This window comes from Callospermophilus lateralis, chromosome 7, assembly GCF_048772815.1.
Source record: "Callospermophilus lateralis isolate mCalLat2 chromosome 7, mCalLat2.hap1, whole genome shotgun sequence".
Taxonomy (NCBI): domain Eukaryota; kingdom Metazoa; phylum Chordata; class Mammalia; order Rodentia; family Sciuridae; genus Callospermophilus; species Callospermophilus lateralis.
In genome coordinates this window covers 16224534-16245870 of record NC_135311.1, presented here as the reverse complement: position 1 = coordinate 16245870, position 21337 = coordinate 16224534, and the positions used below count along the sequence as shown (strand labels likewise).

At 40.3% G+C, this 21337-nt stretch overlaps 1 protein-coding gene and 2 pseudogenes across 1 annotated transcript; 2 read left to right on the top strand and 1 right to left on the bottom strand.

Moving 5' to 3' along the window:
* Positions 1–2432: 2432 nt before the first annotated feature.
* On the bottom strand, positions 2433–3409 carry LOC143405253 (transcription factor JunD-like; annotated as a pseudogene).
* Positions 3410–7900: 4491 nt separating this feature from the next.
* LOC143403847 (transcription factor E2F6 pseudogene) lies at positions 7901–8723 on the top strand (annotated as a pseudogene).
* A 7943-nt stretch (positions 8724–16666) lies between these two features.
* On the top strand, positions 16667–18345 carry LOC143403467 (spermatogenesis-associated protein 13). The gene has a single exon (XM_076861517.2). The coding sequence runs from the start codon at positions 16835–16837 to the stop codon at positions 18311–18313; it is 1479 nt and encodes a 492-aa protein (XP_076717632.1). The 5' UTR covers positions 16667–16834; the 3' UTR covers positions 18314–18345.
* Positions 18346–21337: the final 2992 nt, after the last annotated feature.

Sequence of the window (21337 nt, the reverse complement as noted above, 5' to 3'; positions counted from 1 at the left end):
AAATAGTCATTTTTTCCTTCTTGGTCATAGACGTGTCAAAGACAGTTTAACAAGTTGAACTTGACAGTTTCTTCTACCACAGCGTGGTTTATTAGTTTCCCTTGAAATGAAGCATTTTATGGAATTTATTACAAATATGTGTGTAAACTATTGCCTTCTACTTTGTCCTCAGTAGAAAGAGAACTGATGACCTATTTGCTTAACTTTGTTGCTTACAAAACATCTCTAGGGTTCACATTTGAATTTCCAGCTAAATTCAGCATGACTATTTATGAAAGTGTTCCTCTTATTTCCCTATTTCTTAACACTGTGATAATATCTTATATTCTCCTACTTTATAAACACCTAAATATCTTAGTGTAGTAATTATCCCAATACACACATGAAAACTGTCGATTCCACTTTTCATGAAACTTAGCTTTTAATTCAGAATTATTTCATAATCTTCATCCTGCTCTTGTGGGGCTCTGTCACCTCCCTTGACTGATCCTCATATGTTTTATTTACTTCAAAGGTTTTTACATTTATTGTAGGAGCATTATGTCAAGAGTATGAATAACATTAATTTCCATTAGAAATAAATTTGATAATATTGGAGAGTTAGAGTGTTAAAATATTTTATCCCATCATTTCATACTTCCATGTAGAGACTCTGATAGAAATTATAGCTACTTTAAGTGTTGTATGGATCAAAAATTTAAGATGTGGGCTAAAAACCTTGAGTAAAATACCCAAATTGGAGTCATGGCTGTGTTATTTAATGAAATTTTACCAAGTGACCACAAAACCCTGGATACACACACACACACACACGTTTAAAGAAAGGAGTCTTGGAGGTGTCAGTCTTCTCCTGGGGAACACAAAAAATGTCTAAAAAAATATTGTTATTTGATGACTAAGATTTGTCAAAGCAGTATAATGTATAATGTTAGGGTAGGCATTTCTCCTCTAAAGCATGAAGTCTTGAGTGTATTACATTAATTCTCCCAAGCCAGGGTTTATCACAAGCCTAACAACTAAGAAAAAAACCAGTATCAGAGGAATTCTCAGCCCAGTTCTACAAGAAGTTGAAAAAAGAATGAACATCAATTCTTCTAAAATCATTTTATAAAATAAAAAAATAGCAAAACCTTCTAACCTCATTCTATGAAACTAATATCAACCAGACCAAGAACCAGATAAAGACACATCAAGGAAAGAACATTTCAGATCAGTATTCCTGAGGAATAAACATGTAATAATTCTCAATAAAATTATGGCAAGCAGCATACAAAATCATATTAACATGATCAGTGGGGTTTGTCCCATGGATAAAGGGTTGGTTCAACACATGGAAATCAATAAACACATTTTTTTAAAGTAAATAGATGTAAAGACAAGAATCAGAAAATTATCTCAATAAGTGCAGAAAAAGCATTTGACTAAATACACAGTCAAAACACTAGAAAAGGGCTGAGGATGTGGCTCAAGAGGTAGCATGCTCGCCTGGAATCATGCGGCCTGGGTTAGATCCTCAGCACCACATACAAACAAAGATGTTGTGCCCGATAACTAAAAAATAAATATTAAAATTCTCTCTCTCTCTCTCTACCTCTCTCTACCTCGCTCTCTCTTAAAAAAATAATTAGAAAACTATGTATAGTAGAAATATATCTTAACACTATCAAATATAAAAGCTGTCTATGGTAAACACAAGGTAAACTTTTTCTTTCTTTCTCTCTCTCTCTCTCTCTCTCTCTCTCTCTCTCTTTCTTTTTGCATAGGGAGACTTTACATAAAACAGAAAACTGGGAGAGCATGAACAAAAGATTACCAACAGGAATGTGGACTTCTAGCAAAACAAAAACAAAAGAACAAAAAGGGCAGGGGGAGGGGTGTTGGAAGGACAGAAGGGGATAGCGAGAGCTAGGAAAAGGCATACTATTTTTTTTTTCTTCTTCCCATTTTTTTTTAAACCAACACAAGGAAACATACAAGCATACACAACCGTTTCTATGAGTAGAACCATAAATAGGGCAGAATCGAACATTCTGTTTTTCTCTCTTCCAAAGGCAAAAAAAAAAAAAAAAAAAAAGTCAGGCTGGAGGCTGCTCCCCACAGAGCCCCCTTCCACAGCGATGTGTAGATGTCTATGAAGGGGCAGTCAGGGCGCGAAGGTTTGTGCAACACTGGACAGCATCACTGGGAACAGAGGCAGTGCAATGGGGGAGGGGGTCATGCGCTTGCCCCACCCCATGAGCAGGGGGTCCCGCTTGTTGAAGTCCAGGGCGCCCTCTCTGAGTTGTGGGCACCCACGGGGATATCCCTGGGGACCCTACCCTCTCCAAGACCAGTTGCCAGGGCTGCATCCTCTCCAAGTCGGGGCGCCCACCCCTTCCTCCGTGAGCCCGCCCCTCAAGGAGGGGGTCCACGCATGCACCCGGTGCTCAGGCTCAATATGCAGGTTCCTGATGCTGGAGCAGCAGCTGGCAGCTGATGTTGACGTGGCTGAGGATTTTCTGCTTGAGCTGCGCCACCTGCAGACTGGCAGTGGATGCCAGCTCCATATTCTGGCTCTTGAGCGTCTTCACTTTCTCCTCCAGGCCCGCAAGATGCGCTCCAGCTTGCAGTTGTGGCATTTGGAGGCTGTGATGCAGTTGAGCAGCCGCTTGAGTTCCACCTTGATGTGTCCTGCGTGTCCATGTCGATGGGTGACAACCCCTGGCTCTCCCGGAAGTTTGGCATGTCAGACATCCTCTGTGGCTAGTTCTTGAGCACTGCCAGGTGCTGCCCCAGTGCCGCGGCGGGGGTGGGGGTGGGATGCTCTGTGGCCAAGGCGACCATCGCAATGCCCCCAGCATCCCCAGCGCCACCTGAGTAGCTGCTCAAGTTCCCATAGACCGCTGCCTCAGTCGCCGCCACGGAAGGTGCTGCGCTGGATGTCATGCCAGGGGGGTCCTCCTGTGGCATCCGCAGCAGCGGCTGCACCCGCGTCTAGCTGGATCTGCTTGTGCAAATCCTCCAAGGCCTTGACAAAGTCCTTGGTGAACTCCTGCTCCTCACTGGCCGCCACTAGGGTAGAGGAACTAAGTACTCATCACCGTGGTGGCAACCAGCCCATTGGACTGTATAATGAGGTGCTCGAGCTCAGGAGAGGGGAGCTTGAGCAGCTCCAGGTCCGGCGAGGAAAGCAGGCCGTGAGGTACACACCTGGCTGGGGGCGCCGTCTGCATGCAGGGGTGCCGTTGGTGCCTCGACTACCTGCTCGCTCTGGCTCAGCCTCAGCGCACACTTTTTCCTCTTGGTGCCGGCTACCACAGTCCGCCCCACCAGGGGAACAAGTGGTCTGGGGACACTAAGTTGCTGCTGCTGCCACTGGCGCCACCAATAGGCCGCTCAGCGCCCCATCGCCATAGAACAGTGTTTCCATGCTCCACCTCCCATGATGCTGCGCTGTTGGGGGTGGAGGAGAGTGGCCCGGGGCCTCCCAGGGGGCCACGCCCCCCATTTCCCTGTCACTGGGCCCTATGTCCACCCAGGGCGCCTCCGCTGCTCCTGGCTCTCTGATAGTGGTGGCTTTATTATTATTATTATTATTATTATTATTATTATTATTATTATCATTATTATCATTATTTTAACATATTTTAGTTGTCAATGGAGTTTTTATTTTTTTTATTTATTTATTTATTTATTTATTTATTTATTTATATGTGGTGCTGAGGATTGAACCCAAGGCCTCAAACATGCCAGGAAAGTGTTCTACCACTGAGCCACTCCAGCCCCAGAAACATTATTCTTAAGGGAGAAACATTTAAAGCATTCCCTCTAAAATTCAAAAAAAGTAAAAGGATGCCCTTTTTTTGCCACTTCTATTCAACATTCTCCTTGAAACTCTATCCAAAACAATTAGAAGAAAGAATTAAAGATAAATGAATAGAAAAAAGAGGAACTCAGACTATCACTATTTGCTAATGACATGCTTCTATATTTAGAAAATCCAAAAAATTTCACCTGAAAACTTTCTTGACTAATAAATAAATTCAGCAAAATAGCACAATATGAAATAAACACCCATAAACCAAATGCATTTCTATACTTAATCCATGAATCCACTGTTTAAAAAAATTAGGAAAACCACTCCATTAACAATGGCCTCAAAAAAGAAAAAGAAAGAATAAAATAAAATACTTGGGATCAATCTTAAAAAAGAGGTAAAATATCTCTACAATGAAAACTACAGAACACTAAAGATAGAAATGGAAGATCTTAGAAGATGTAAAGATGTTCCATGCTCTTGGATAGGCAGAATGATCTTGGACAAAATGGCAAATCTAACAAAATAGTTATACAGATTCAATGCAATTCTTATTAAACTCCCAACGACATTCCTAATAAAACTAGAAAAAGCAATCATGAAATTCATTTGAAAAATAGAAGAGACACAATAGTCAAAGCAATTCTCAACAAAATGAGTGAATCAGTAGGCATCACAATACTAGACCTTAAACTATACTACAGAGAAATAGTTAAAAAAAATGTACCCAAAGACATGTAGACCAGTCCATACTAGTCAAAGGTGCCAACAACATAAATTGGAGAAAAGATAACCTGCTCAACAATTGGTGCTGGGAAAACTGGAAATCTATATGTAAAAAGATAAAATTAAACCTCTGTCTCTCACTGTGCTCAAAAATCAACTCAAAGTAGATCAAAGACTTAGACAAGAGAACAGAGACCCTGTGCCTAACAGGAAAAAAAAAAAAAAGAAGGTTCACATTCTCATCATGTTATCTTAGGACCTGACTGATTTCTTGAATCACAAGAAGTATAAAACACAAACAGTATAATTAGGAATCAATAAATGGGATGGATTCAAACTAAGAAGCTTATTCTCCACAAAGAAAACAATCTATAACAATAAGAGAGAGCCTACAGAATGGGAAAATAAATCTTTACCACACACACATGGTAATCCCCAAGATATATAAAGAACACAACAAACTTTAATGCCCAAAAAAGAGACATAACCCATCAATAAATGGACTAGGGAACTGAGCAAGACACTTCACAGAAGAAGAAATACAACTGATCAACAAACATAAAAAAGACTATCATCTTTAGCAATTAGATAAATGCAAATCAAAGCTATTTCAATATTTAATTTCAATGCAGTTATAATGGCAATTATCAAGAAAACAAGCAATAATAGTGTTCATGCAGATATGAGAGAAAAGATACACTCATACATTGCTGGTGGCCACATCAATGTAGAGTAGGTCAACTCACAGTAACTAAACTAAGGAACCTATCTAGGTACCCTTCAAGATATTAATGAATAAATAAGATGTGATATCTTTGCCACCCTGTAATTCACTTTTTAGTGGTTTTCAGAACAAGAGATTCTGCCTTTCTTTTTAAAATAATCTCTTCCAGAAATCCATGTCATTACATTTCCCTGGTTTTGTATCTTCTTAACTGGATGCCCTCACTCTCTGTCTCCTTCTTAGACTTTTCTTCTCTGTTGCTAAATATAGGTTTCTCTGAGCCCCAGCTAAGAGAAACACTCCTTGTACTTGTATATCTTCACCCACACCCAGGGTCATGCTCAGTCTCATGGCAGTATTTTCCGAATTCCCTTCCCTCCCAAATATTCATTTTCTTCCCAGTCCTCTCCTGACACCTTCAGACATGTTCATGTGGATATCTAGGAGAAATCACAAACATCAAAACAAAAGCCATCCTCAAGAATAGCACTCTTTTCCCTGTCTTGTGTGGTCTTTCTGCCCCATACAGGATTGGGCATCAGCAACTACCCTAGAGTGCTCAAGTCAAAAATTCAACAATTGTCCTTGGCCTTTCCACCATTACACTCACCCCAATCCATCCCCAAACCCTGCTTATCTTAAAGACAATATTATAAATATATATATATATGTGTGTGTGAGAGACAGAGAGTTACATATATTCAAAATTATAAATATATAAGTATACAATTATATGTATATTAAATATCTATAAAATATATAATTATAAATAAATAAATCAGGTTAAACTACTTTTATTCCTAGTATCAAGTCATGCCATCATGTTATGTCATGCATTTTCTATTGATAATCATACTCATGGGGACAAGTTCTGCCATTTAGGCCACAAATTCTCCTCATATCAAAGGACTCAAAAGCTGCTTTTGCCAAAAAGCACTGATTATTCACTTAGGCCTACAGATGCCCAATGGACAACTACAAGTGAGATAAAACTTGGCATCTCTGAGATATATTTATTCTATTTATTGGCTCATAATAATCACAGCATAGAAAAGAGAAAGAAATACCTGCAGTATTAGTAAGGACTCCTGAAACATCCCAGGCACAACAGGTGTAGGAAGAGGTTGTGACTGAATTGAAACCTTTACCCTACTTCTGAATAAAAATGTGAAAAAAAATACACACACACACACACACACACAAACATACACTGGGTAGTGAGTGTAATACTCCCTTTCTTACCTGGATGATTAATTTTGTAATGAAATTAATGAAGATTTGTATAAAAAATTAAAAAGCTGCTTGTAGAACAAGTATTAAAGGGCTTTCTAAAATGTTTCATATCCAAACCAGTCAATAAGGAGGCAGATACTTTGGTGGACACTAGAAACCTAAATGGTTTTGCAGATGTGTAAATATTCATAATCAGTCTCACTTCATCTCTTTAAACAAAAACAACAAAAAACTACCACCACAATGTTCTAACATTTGTTTGATGGTACACTAAGCTAAAGCCTTAACAGTATTTTTACTTCATTAGATCATTAGAAATTAAGCACTCTTTGGAGTTAATTGGCAAATTAAAAAAAAAAAACTCATTAAATTAAATGTTATTTCATTTTATACCCTTTCACACTTTTTGAATAAGCATTATCTTATAAATGAAGCTACATCACAAGTTAATAAATTTATACATATTTATTTGCTATCAAGTTAAAATGATTATTTCTCCATGAATTATGCTGTAATTGATAATAATTAAGAAGAAGCTTAATTTAATTTACCTCCCCATCCCTAGTACAAATTTCTCTCTAGCACTTCTGACACCTTCATCTATCATACTGTGATGTGATGTGATCCAATCTGAAACAGTAGTGTAAAACTCTGGATGGTATCTTCCAGAATGGTTCTATAAAACTCTGCACTAACATTTGCTCAGCCTAACAATTTCTTAAGATAATGAGATATTTATTCTTCATTTTTTTTTGTTTCACCCAAACTTGAAAAGCATCTGTAATGATTAAAATAAATATAAAGTGAAAATCTAAATTACTTTTCATAAAACAAAAAGTGATAGCAGTCATCACATTTTCTAAGGTCATTAATAACTTTAGAATTTTTAAATATGACTTTTACATATTTTTCATGTTTGTATTCCTGTTTTAATAACAAAAGTATAAATACTTGCTAAATAAGATTAAAAATAGTCTACAACAGTGTTTTTGTAGGCCTAGGTGGACAAATGAAAAAACTGGGCTTAAAGAGGAGATTCCATATGTTTCAAGTTAGGGGAGGAAAAAAAAGTTTATGCCACAATTACTTTCATAATTTCAATTAATATCTATTTAGCAATTGTCTTATAAATATCTCTTTTGAAAAACAAAACAAAGCGCATGCGGGAAGATGGCGGGCCCGGCGTCCTGACCGCGGCGGGTCACCCTCGTCCCCTCGCGGCGGCGGCGGCGGCGGGAGCTCACGGGCTCGTGGGGCCGCGGCGGGCGGGGTGGCCGAGCCAGGCGGCGCCCTCCAGGAGGCCGTGAGCCTGCTCCCTGACGGGCACCGGGGAGCCGGCGCGTCGGGGGTGCAGCTCGATCCCGCCGCAGAAGGCGGGAGAGCTCGCAGGCGCGAGGGGCGCGGGGCGTCCCCTGGGCAGCATGAGTCAGCAGCGACCCGCGAGGAGACGGCCGAGCCTTCTCGTGGACCAGGCGGCGGAGACAGACGGTGCGCCGCCGCTGCCGCGACCCCATCAACGTGGAGAGCCTGCTGCCATCGAAAATAAGGATTAATTTAGAAGATAATGTACAATATGTGTCCATGAGAAAAGCTCTAAAAGTGAAGAGACCTCGTTTTGATGTATCACTAGTTTACTTAACTCGAAAATTTATGGATGTCCTCAGATCTGCCCCTGGGGGCATTCTCGACTTAAACAAGGTTGCAACAAAACTGGGAGTGCGAAAACGATGACATTACCAATGTCTTAGACGGAATTGACCTCGTTGAGAAAAAAATCTAAGAACCATATTCGATGGATAGGATCTGATCTTAACAATTTGGGAGCAGTACCCCAACAAAAGAAGCTGCCAGAGGAACTTTCAGACTTACCAGCAATGGAAGATGCTTTGGATGAGTTAATTAAGGATTGTGCTCAGATGATAAAGAAAATGAAAGACTAGCGGTATGTAACATATCAAGATATTCATAGCATTCAAGCCTTCCACGAACAGATTGTTATTGCAGTTAAAGCTCCGGAAGAAACCAGATTGGATGTTCCAGCTCCCAAAGAAGACTATCACTGTACACATAAGGAGCACCAGAGGACCCAGTGATGTGTATTTATGTCAAGTGGAGCAAAACCATTCAAATGGCAAAACATCTGACAGGGTAGGGACCTCTTCATCTAAAAGCAAACATCCAGAACACCCTGAGAAAGGGGAAAATCTTCAGCAAGGTGAAGACGTGCTTGAAGTGAACAACTGATAGCATTTGAGCATTAATGGGTTGAAATTTTTTACCTTTTCTTTTTGGAACATCCTGTGTGGATGAATTATGCATCAATTTGAATCTCAGAGCAATAAGTCATCCAGGAAGTGCTCTCATTCTCAGTCAGTAGCAGCATTAAGGCCAGTAGTGTCTTCAAGTAGCTCCCTACTTAGATAACTGGGTAATTATGGTTTCTGCATTCAAAAACTTTTTTTATAATTGTTCACTGCATTTCGTCAGTGAAATAGACATCTTGCCTCCTGAAATAACTTCTTCACAAAGAGTATCACGAAAACAGATGGTCAGGCCTGGCACAGACAGTTCTTCGTGGAGTCTGCCTTCCTTAAAGGACTATGTCGTATATCACAAAAATAATTGCCTTACACTGGTTCACGTTTGCAGTTGAGTGTTGTACATTGGCCAGGTGTACGCACGGATCTAAATGTGGTGTTTTTGTATATATCTGTATAATGTTTAGATAACTTATGAAATATGTCTAAATGACACTTTTTGCCCTTGTACAGCCAAAATAATGTATATATGAAAATTGACAGACAAATGCTCTAATTTCCTTGGAACCGATATAACTTATTAGAATCCTCTGGATGAGGGTTAGAGGAGAGTTTTTCCAAACTTCTACATGTAGAAGTCTCACAAATGTGCTATACGTTTAAATTCATAATACCAATTGAAGTAATTTAATGTGGATCCCAGTGCTAAAATTGGAGTCGGATGCTTCTTGATGTTGAGCTGCCTACAGAGTTATTGTGTCCCAGCAGATTGGTGGCATGCCCCAAATCCTTGGGGCTTAGTATAGAAATGCCATCAGGCCTAATTCACTGAGACATGAATTCAATCATGGTGAAATTGGAAACAAGTTTTTTGCAAGCAGATTTTGTAATATGTGTCTGTCTGCAGCCTTTCTCCTCAGTCAGAGGGGTTTTATTTACCATGAGTTGTACCCTCCCCTCTCTCCAGCTCTAGTCCCACCTTTCCAAGACCTAGCTATTTCTACCTCAGTGTGTAAGTCATTTACCACTCTGTGCCTCAGTGTACTCAGTAGTTTACCATTAGACTGACTCCTTGAGGGACTTTGTCATAATCATTATTATATCCCAGCACCTTGCACTATGCCTGGCCCATGGGAAGTGCTCAGTGAATGTCTGACGGATCGGTGAGTGCATGATTGCAGAATGAGGTGGATGAAATCTGGCTTGTCTGTCACACAGGATTCTGTGAGCATCTGAAGCCTCTCTTGCTTTCAAGGAAAAAATTGAAGCAACTTGAAATTAAGACTGTGTATAAAAAGATTTACAATAGGGATCCAAAATCAAAATATTACAAAATAGTGGATTCACATACTCTGAGCTCAGCAGCTTTGCCAGTCCTGACCTCTGCTGGACATCAGCTCCTCCCCCCACAGTCCCTGCTTTTTAATTTCTATATGCTTGGGGACTGCTAGCCTTGAGGCATCTTCTCCCTCTGACTTAGACAAAAAGTTGTCTTTTGAAATCAGCCAAAGAAAAGCTACAGGGGGCACTGGTCACTGGAGTAATTGGTAGTATGGTTTGACAAGATAGGGAACACAGGAGGAACAGCAAGGGTGGGATAAAAATTTCAAAAAAGTTGTGAACATGAAAATGAGAATTCAGGCAGGAGGTTGTATATGTGTAGGTCAGGTGCTCTTGGAAAGATCTGAGCTCTGTGTAGTAGATTGGGCAGATATTAGTTGACATGTGATCTTGTAAATCATGAGAGTAGAAGAGGTCATCTAAGGAGAATGTAAAGAGGAGAGACCCAGAAACAGCTGTGTTTAAGGGGAATACAGAAGAAAGAGCCTTTCCTGAGAAGAAATAACAGGGAAATAAAACTAAAGGAGATAGTGTCCCAAAACCAAGGAAGCATTGCCAAAGGTGAGCAGCAATTCCTGACTTGTGAAATGTGATGAATGTTCTGCCTTATACATTGTTCTGAGGGTAAAATGAAATCATGTCAGCAAAAGTCTTATGTAAATTGTAAATGTGTTACATAAATGAAGTAGCTCCGCCACTCCAAAACAAAACAAAACAAAACAAAAAAAGCTTTTTCATACACTTACAAAAAATTCTTCATAAATCTTTACATAAGTGCAGCCGCTTGGCAGCATAAATATATTTTACCCCAAGCTTATATCATTTCATGATTCTTTTGGAAATTGTCATCCTTGACACATTAATAAATAGAATATTGTCTTTAGATTACATATAAATAGTTTTAAAATATATAACAAATATTCTTGTTAACCACATAAATTTCCAAATGAAGAAAACCTGTCTAGCATTATACAAATATCTTGAATGTGAGATAAGCAAGTACACCTTGAAATAATGCTTAACTAATCACAAAGTGACAATTGCTACTATTAGACAAAAGTAAATAAAACTGTCATGATAAGATAAAAAAAAGAGAAATAAGCAGTGATCACTGTTTTGTCATTAGAGAAAGTAATATCCAAAACAGCTCAATAAAAAAGGAGGGAAAGCCCACAGCTGTACAAGTAAAGAAGAGGCCTGGTCAAATCAGTACTAGAAGCTAGACACAATTCAGGGATAAGAGTGACACCTAAACATCTATTGAAGAATGGAACAATGGGCTGCAAATAGAAGGCAAGTGTTTTTAGGTTCAGGCTATGCCACATACTGAAGAATAATATCACATGGGCACTGGCTGAAAAATAACCAAGCTATTCTCAAAACTGCTCTTTATTAAAGACTGAGTTAGGACTATTAAGTGAGGATATTCTTTTCAAATCATTGGTAGTCTTACTTAGGTCACTTAATATGCAAATGGTCCCAGCAAGTATAATCAATTGTGTCTGAAACTTTACTGTTTAGAGCAACTTAAATTCTAAGGACACAGAGAAGCCCAGGAAAATGTCATGCAAACATGGAGACAGAAGATGGCAATCTACATGTCAAAGAGTGCACTTCAAAGGAATTCATTCCAGAAATTACCTTGATATACAAATTTTAGAATTAGGACAAATAAATTTCTGTGTAATCTCATCTGTGCATTGTCTTACAACAGCCCTGTGAAACTAATGCAGCCCATTTGGACACACATACACTGTCCCTGCCCCCTGGCTTAATGAATATACAATTGGATCACATCACCTTGTAACAGCATTGAAAGGCTGACCTGCTGCGAGAAAAGACATTTCTTACTATAATATTCTAAGGTATGCAAAAACACAGCTCCTGACCTGATGGGGATATAGAGATTTATGGTATGGCACAGTAATACAAAATATATACTCTTTTACCTCCTTCATTAGTGTAACTCTCACTTCTTTTTGTGTCAAAACTTTCCTGGTGAGGATGTTTGTATATAAGTTTTGTAAAAGAACTAGGAGGCCAATGGAGTTGACTGGTACATAGGCTACCTGGGGCATGTGGCTAAAACAAAAACAGTAACATCACAAAAGAAATATTCAGTGCCCAACAAATACTGACAATGATGTGAAAATGATTTTTCTGTTATTTCTACATGTATGTAATCTGAATATCACACCTATTATGTTGTCAGGAGAAATAATACAGTCCAGATGGAAAGGGCATGTAGGTCATTCAAGTGGTAAAGTTCTAAAAGTTTAGAGAAGTCCCCATCTTGGGTATTTGTTCTGGCATATTCTGGCCATCTCTGGGTTTTTCCTGTGGAGACAATTCTCCAGAAGGCACAGCTAACCTCAGACCACAGATGTCATTGTGGGTTTTGTGGTGTACTTGCTCTTTCCACAGGAGACAGAATTAAAATGTAGCTTTTTGATGGTCTACAGGAAGCTCTGCAAAGACTTTGTCTTACATGTAGGACAACAATTAACATAACCATCATGGCTGTTTCCACAGGAGTCACTCCCACTGAAAATTTTTAATACACAGATTAGAAATAGATGAATATATGCATAGGCCTCCATACATTGGATTACAGAATAAGGTCTTTGGATAACTATTTCAGAAGAAAAACTAGAATCAATATTTAAATATCCACCCTACCACACATGTCCTGATAACCTAATTCTGCCATTTCAGGTGCCCACAATTACTACCCTCCCCCCACACACACACACAGAGAAGGGGAAGGTCAAAAGACTTTCCACCTGTGATCAAAGATAAGGACTTGCCTGGATTGCTCTTCTCTGGACTGCTCTCTTTTACCTGTAAATACCTCCTGATAAATAGTCATAGATCCTGGTGTGAAGGCTGAGACAACATGTAAATATTCTCAGGACAGTTTTGTGCCTAGAACCCTGGAAGTTTGCATACATCATAAAAACATATTTTTTTATTTTGGGCATCTCCATTTAAATGAGCTGAATAATGCACCCTCTCTGGAATGTGTGTGCCTGGTTATCAGAGTTCTAAGTTTGGTTCTAATGCTGAGAAATTGAGGTTGATCCTTCAAAGTTTCATTACCTTGGCCATTTCAAGACCACCACAAAACATTCTTTATAGTGCTGAATTTTTATCTTTTTATCTGTATAAAAATACACAAATGGATGTGGTCTTTTAGTCTCTTGGGAAGTTGTCAATACATCTTATAAAAGGACTATAAGGCCAGTAGAGTTGACTGGAACATGGGCTACCTGGGGCAGGGAGCTAAAACAAAAAGAGTAGCAACAGAAAAGAAATATTAAGTCCCCAATAAACCCTGACAATGATGTGTGCACACTTTGGTGAAGACTTCCAGCAGGTGTGGCAGGTGCCCTAGAGTAGACTTGGACCTGGATGGCAACATTAGAGCTTGATTTTTTTCTGAGTTTAATCTGGAGGCAGAATAAGAAGATCAGAACAGAAGAGACATCATAGAGCACAGACATGTGTACAACCCAACTGTCCCTGGGCTCCCTTGCTCTCTGGTGAGGCATTTTTTGAGAGAAATACCTGTGGTGGCCACGTGATGGCAGTTTGCACAGACCAAAGTAAACCTGGGCATTCTGTCTGGCTCCCGCCACTCACCTGGATCTTGGGACCTGGGCGCTCACCTGCCTTTCTACAAAAGTCAAAAATACTCTGCCCAGGGGTGCATCCATAATTGCAGCTGGATACTCTGAACTTTACAAAAAAAAATCAAAACAAAACAAACAAACAACAACAACAAAAAACAGCATTACTAACTGCCCACCTCTGGCTGCTTATTTTGATGCAAATAGAGCAGATTTGATTCAAAACAGAGTTCTGTATCTTGTTCCCCAAATATCAGGGATGCAAAAAAATCACATATTACAGACAAGACTTATTGTTAAGAGAGAGCTCTTCAAGGAAAAAAAGAATATTTGGCTTTCATTGTGAATCCAGGAAAACTAATTCCAGATTTTTTTAATTCTATGAATAACTCCATATACATGCCAATAAATAAATACATAACCAGGCACCCTGCTCCTCTCTGCCCTAGTTAAATGTGGGCTACCTTGAGATTCCCTGCTCCCTTGGATCCCTTCACCTGCATATCAATACAGCAGGTGTGCAGTCCCTTCTGCTCCTCTTTGCAGCATCCTGAACTTCTACCTAATTATTTTCAGGCCTGAACACCTTTGGCAGACTCCACTTGGGGAGAGATTCAGAAAATTCTGGAATAAACCTAAAGACATTTCATCATCACGCTATGACACTATCAATTTCTTTCTATGTTCCTATTCACTATTTTTTAATTTGTTTTATTTTAGTTGTCCTTCTTAATTAAATATGACATAGAATTTATTTTGGTAAAATTATATAAGCATAGGAATTCTTATTTATTATTCATAATTATTTGGGGCTGGGTCTATAGCTCATCAGTAAAGTGTTTGCCTCATACATGCATTCAATCCTCAGTACCACAAAAAATAAACAAAATAAAGATATTGTGTTCATTTAAAAAAATGATTCATAATTATTCTAATTATACTATGTTTAAGTATAGAAATGCATTTGGTTTATGGGTGTTTATTTTATATTGTGCTATTTTGCTAAACTTATTTATCAGTCAAGAAAGTTTTCAGGTGAAATTTTTTGGATATCCTAAATATAGAAGCATGTCATTAGAAAATAGTGATAGTTTAAGTTCCTCTTTTTCTATTCATTTATCTTTAATTCTTTCTTCTAATAGTTTTGGATAGTTTCAAAGAGGATGTTGAATAGAAGTGGCATAAAAGGGCATCCTTTTACTTTTTTTGAATTTTAGAGGGAATGCTTTAAATTTTTCTCATTGGATTCTTAACCATAATTCTTGCAGATTTTAGAGTTATAAACAAATATCTTTATCTCCCTGGTTTTCAGAATCTGGTATGTGGAGAGAGTCACAGAAATTCCCTTCTTCAAGGTAATGTGGGTTTCTCTTATGGACAGTATTTCGTGACTGATTTTCTCCTGCAGATAACAGATAGTTCAATGAGGAATGTGACATACCCTCTCCACTTAAGTCAGGCAGGGATTCAGGTTAATTTCTTTGTGAAAAGGAAAGCATGTGGGGGTCAGCACAGTGGGCCCACTGTATAGAATTATTCTCTGAACCTCAGGGTCCCACCACTCACCTCTGTCCTCTATTATTTAGTAAGAAGTAGGTTAGCCCAAGTCATAGTATGATTGATTCTTGGTCCCAAAGACTGGGCCCCAGAAAAATATGTTTCACCAGAGAACTGGATAGAAATATGGATTTTCAGGCTTCATCCCAGCCTTACTATATGAGACTCAGAGTGGCTCACAAATCTTAATATTCATAATCCATTTAGTTGCGTGCTTGGGGCTGAAAATCTATGCCCTGATTTGGTCTCTCCTCAAATAACAAGGTTTTTTTGTTTTTTTACTACTTTATAAAAAAATATTATGGTCTCAATAAGTTACACCTCACTAATCTGCATCTAAAATTGTCTAGTTCCAGCCCTGGTGTACAGACCCTGAGATCCAAGGGGCTGGGTGTATGGAACCCAATTGCTCAGATCTTCAGGGAATCCTGTTGCAATATCCCCATTTAGACTCTCAACAATACCACCCACAGCTAATAGTCAAATCCCTGTAAATGTTTTGGTCTTTACTTCTCTTCCAGAGAAGAAAGCAATACCCAATCTGTTGTTTAGGAAGATTAAAGGGGGCTGAAATTTTGGCTCAGTGGAAAAGTGTTCTCCTATCATGCATGAAGCACTGGGTTTGATCCTCAGCCCCAATTTAGAAATAAAATTAAAGTTTTGTGTCCACCTAAAACTAAAAAACATATTTTTAAAAGTTAAAAAAAAATCTCTAAAGGCCATGTAACTGCACTATAACCATGATTGGGTGGACCATGGTTTTCTTAAATGAATATTCTGGATCACAATGTGCAGATCCCCACAGTTGCCCAATAAAACCACTAGATGGAAAGAGTGTTTTGTTTTTATTCTTTGCTAGTGGTGGGTGCTTTGCAGGTGGATCTGATTTATCTTTGTTGCTCCCATCAGAGTCTCTGAAGTGTTCCTCACTGAGGGAGATTTTACTGCAGATATCAGGAAGTGATATTAAGCCAGAGTATTTGACTACAGGGAACAATGGCTATAGGATTTTAATAGAATTTTTTTTTTTTTTCAGAATGCTACAGGTCCTCCTCCCCATACACAAGAGGCTGACAATTTCTCCACAGCCTGAAGTCCTGGTGGTGGCAGAGCTATGGTCACAGGCCCTAACAATACCGATCTGGAGGAGGAAAGTGGAGACAGGATATTTTCTTCTCATGAAAAGTATGCTATGGGTTTCTTAATCTAGTGGCTACAGATACCTGAACTAGAAAATGACTGTAATACTGGAGAAATGAAGAACTTGGAGGTCAAGCAAACTGTCTGGATGTTTTGGGCAAAGGAAAAGGAGGCCATGCTGTCACCATGCCTGGGTGACACCAGAAGAGCACATGGTTGGGGAGCTGTTTCCCATTCAGTTTCTTCAGATGGAGGTACTGAGTCCTCTGCCTTAGTCGATGATAACGGTAGCGAGGAGGACTTCAGCTATGAAGAACTCTGTCAGGCCAATCCTCGGTATCTACAGCCAGGCGGGGAACAGCTGGCCATTAATGAGCTGATCAGCGATGGCAGCGTGGTCTGCGCAGAAGCTCTCTGGGACCATGTGACCATGGATGACCAGGAACTGGGCTTCAAGGCCGGGGATGTCATCCAGGTCCTGGAAGCCTCGAACAAAGACTGGTGGTGGGGCCGGAACGAGGATAAGGAGGCCTGGTTCCCTGCAAGCTTTGTCAGACTTCGAGTCAATCAGGAAGAGCTGTCTGAGAATTCTAGCGGTACACATGGTGAGGAGCAGGAGGAGGATACCAGCACAAGCCACCACAAGCACTCTGAGAACAAGCACCAGATGCGGACAAATGTCATCCAGGAGATCATGAACACTGAACGGGTGTACATCAAACACCTCAAGGACATCTGCGAGGGCTATATTCGACAGTGCCACAAGCACACGGGAATGTTCACTGTTCAACAGCTAGCCACTATTTTTGGAAACATTGAAGACATTTACAAGTTCCAAAGAAAGTTTCTGAAAGACCTTGAGAAACAGTATAACAAAGAGGAACCTCACTTAAGTGAAATAGGATCCTGCTTCCTTCAGCATCAAGAGGGCTTTGCCATCTATTCTGAGTATTGCAACAACCACCCAGGAGCCTGCGTGGAGCTCTCCAACCTCATGAAGCAGGGCAAGTACAGGCACTTCTTCGAAGCTTGTCGCCTGCTTCAGCAGATGATTGACATCGCCTTGGATGGGTTCCTCCTCACGCCAGTGCAGAAGATCTGCAAATACCCTCTGCAGCTGGCAGAGCTGCTCAAGTACACCACACAGGAGCACAGTGATTACAACAATATAAAGGCAGCCTATGAGGCCATGAAGAATGTGGCCTGTTTGATCAATGAGCGTAAACGCAAGCTGGAGAGCGTCGACAAGATTGCTCGCTGGCAGGTGTCCATTGTGGGCTGGGAGGGATTGGATATTCTAGATCGAAGCTCAGAATTGATTCATTCAGGAGAATTGACCAAAATCACTAAGCAGGGCAAGAGCCAGCAGCGGACCTTCTTCCTGTTTGACCATCAGTTGGTGTCCTGCAAGAAGGACCTGCTACGCAGGGACATGCTGTACTACAAGGGTCGCATGGACATGGACGAGATAGATCTTGTGGATGTGGAGGATGGGCGGGACAAGGACTGGAACCTCAATGTGAGAAACGCCTTCAAGCTGGTCAGTAGGACCACAGACGAGGTTCACCTGTTCTGTGCCAAAAAACAGGAAGACAAGGCAAAGTGGCTGCAGGCCTGTGCGGATGAGAGGCGTCGGGTGCAGGAGGACCAGGAGATGGGAATGGAAATTTCAGAAAATCAAAAGAAACTCGCCATGTTAAATGCTCAGAAGGCAGGACATGGAAAGTCAAAAGACTATAGCGGATGCCCTGTTGCCCCACCGCACCAGAACCTGCATCCCCTCCACCAGCGCCACATCACCGTGCCTACCAGCATCCCCCAGCAACAGGTGTTTGCCCTGGCAGAACCCAAGAGAAAGCCTTCCCTCTTCTGGCATACCTTCCATAAACTCGCCCCTTTCAGGAAGTGAGCAACAGGCCCATACTTCCCCCGAGGGACTGTGAAGAGGAGAACCATGTTCATTTCTTTTGTGTGAAATCCAGGGAAATTCACTTCAGACATCCTGCTGCTTTCGTGGAAAGGAGGAGAAGGTCATGACACATAGCGCTGCCCTGCATGAGAAGCCCCAAGGGGCACTCGGAGGTGGCTGGGACTTTGGAACCAGGGTCAAGTTATACAGGAATGCTGCTGTGGTAGCTCCACAAGCCCCACTAGTGATGTGGACACTCCTGCAGTTTCAGAGCACCGAGAGCTTTTCAGTGCTAAGGAAATGACTCAATTAGAGGATTGAGTCTGTATTTGATTTTGAAGAGAATCAACGATGGGGAGTAGCTATAATGCTGCCTCTCCCTACCATGTGTCTGGTCACACTTAGAAGGTGAGCTTTTACTCCCTCTGGTAGTATTAGGGGATCAACAGCTGCTTGGAGATGACCAGGGTGTTCCCTGGTGTCACCTGTGTCTGCACAGTTGCCAAATGCAGGCCTCATCTTGCAAGGTGCCTCTTCTTCAAGCTAGTCAGGAAAATTACATCCGTCTCCTGGCAGCACAGCTTGAGATGTGGGGACACTGAGGCATCCTCCAGGTCATGCTACTTTCAAGGCCAGCTTGTTTGTCCTTGGCAAGTCGGATCCTCACCTGCCTGTGTGCCTTGTGTAACGCCCTGAGCAGAAATCACATCTCACTCATTCATCCTAACCAAGAAACAGCATTCGAACAACTGTTTGCAATATAGAAGCTCATTTACTTAATTTTTTAATGACACGAGAATGCACCAGTTGGAAAGCATTCTTTAAAACATCCTGCCCATCTTCCAACAGTTGTCTCCGATGTCTTCATCAGTAAAATCGCAACTCGGAAGAACCCATGAAGAAAACACAGGGCAGAACAATCCTGCTTCTCTGGGGTTTAAAGCTGCCTTTGTCCTATAAACTGAAAACAGTGGAGATTCATTGCCTGTGCAAGACACCTTAGCAAAATATCTAGGCTCAAAGATAGGAGTCTTTTTTTAATGGAGGCCACACAGGTTGATGCCTGCAGATAATAATCTCCTTTTCTTTGCCTATACTGAGAAGTATGATGAAAGTAACTTTTAAATAGTCTGGAGAAGACAGGCTCTGCACTCAGTGTGCTAACTAGGGGATATTGTGTCACATAGTTTGTGGATTTCTGTTTGAGAAGCTCATTTTTTTGTATGCTATTCTTGCAAAGTTTCTTCCCCCAAGTTTCTTCAGACCCAAGCTTGAGAATAAACAAGTCTACAAAGTTAAAGAGGAAGATGTTAACTTTAAGGATGTAGTTCCTTCCTTCTCCCCTGCCTTGCCATATGCAGAGTTATTCATGCATCAAGAAAACATAACTCTGGACCTCTCTGCTGGACCCTTAGGGCATTTTGTGACTATTCAAATGCCTGCTTACATTGGCTTGCTGAGAGTTTGCCTTGCCCTGTGGTTTACAGCCTCAGGGTTGCTTCTTTCTCACCATAGGTCCCTTGACAGAAGAGGTGCTATGGCTTCATGCATTGGTTGTGTTTATATGTGTGTGTCCATGAATAACTGTTTCAACCTCAGTTGCATTTATATAACTGACATTTTTACTAACAAAATGTAATGATATATTTTGAAAACTACTTTTCTGTGCTAAATAGAGTTGTTTGTATGTACAGCAATTTTGAATAGGTTTTTGTTGTTTTTAATGTAATATAAGAGAATTGCTTTAAGGTAGTAAAGAATATCATTTACTTATGTTACATTTTCAGTGAGGATGCATTCGAGTAAGGAGTCAGAGGGCTTCCATTTGCTAGTATTGACCAATTAGCAGTGAGCAAAGGCTTTAAGGTTTTGTGACCAGTCTTAACATGTTTCCCAGCTGAGTCCTAACTTCCAGTTCCCATCTACCTCCATGGACTCCCTAACAGAGAATCCTAAACACCAGGACATGTTTTGATTAAGTCAGGGTCAGTTCAAGACCTGGGATTGTGAGAATCAGTTTTATGAAGCGTGATGGTCATTTGATGATGTCATTTGATTATATACCTGACCTGGGTGGATTCTACTTGGATTCTGAGGTGATTTTGAAAACTGCTAACATATATATTTTTTTAAAGGCTAGAACATCCTTTGACTTCTTAAATATGTCTAGCTTGGGTTTTACTACTAAAAGAACAGAAGGCCTCAGGTATTCTTGTTTTCAGCTTGCCATACTTCCTTTTTGATTTAAGTCATGTTCTACTTGGAGAGAAAAAAAGAGGCAACAAAAAGCCCCTGCCTATGTGAATTTTATTGGGAAACCCCACCTCCACCCACTGCCCAATCTCTCTATCTTCTCCACCCCCAACCCTGGGTGGGCCTTTTTATTTTTTGGCCTTATAAATATGTACAATTTTTATGATTTTATGTACCAGTTTAAAAAATAAACTTAAATTTCTTTTAAAAGTCAGGCTTTGATGACTTCACTGGTTGACAACATTTGGATGAATTTCATTAGTGTATCACAATTTGCTAACTCGGTGAAAGACAGTTGAAATGGCCGTGAGCAGCTTTCTCAGTTTTGATATACCTAAATGGATGAGAACCCTGCAGTGAATTGTAAGCAATTCTAAACAATATTTGAAAAGTCCCAGAGAAGGAACATTCTTTGTCTTTGGCCTGCTAACAAGGAAGAGGGTAACAAGCAGTTTGCCAGCACTGTCAAGGGATACTGTGCGCATGGTTTGTTTTCAGTAAATCTGGGTTTTGTCTCCGGTTGGTAGATATGATTTTGTTATTGAAAACATATCACCACCATCAATGCCATATCCAAATATTGTACCCTTTTATACCTAATCTATTTGAAGACTAATGCCACATCCTATGTTGTTATTGTATAGCAAAAGTGTTTTATTTCAAAATTTACTTCACAGTTGAAATCTTTTGTAAAAACCAGGTGATTCAGCATCTGGCCAGGTAGAAATCTCTGCATGCCTAAATTGCTGATATTCCTGAATACAAATCAAC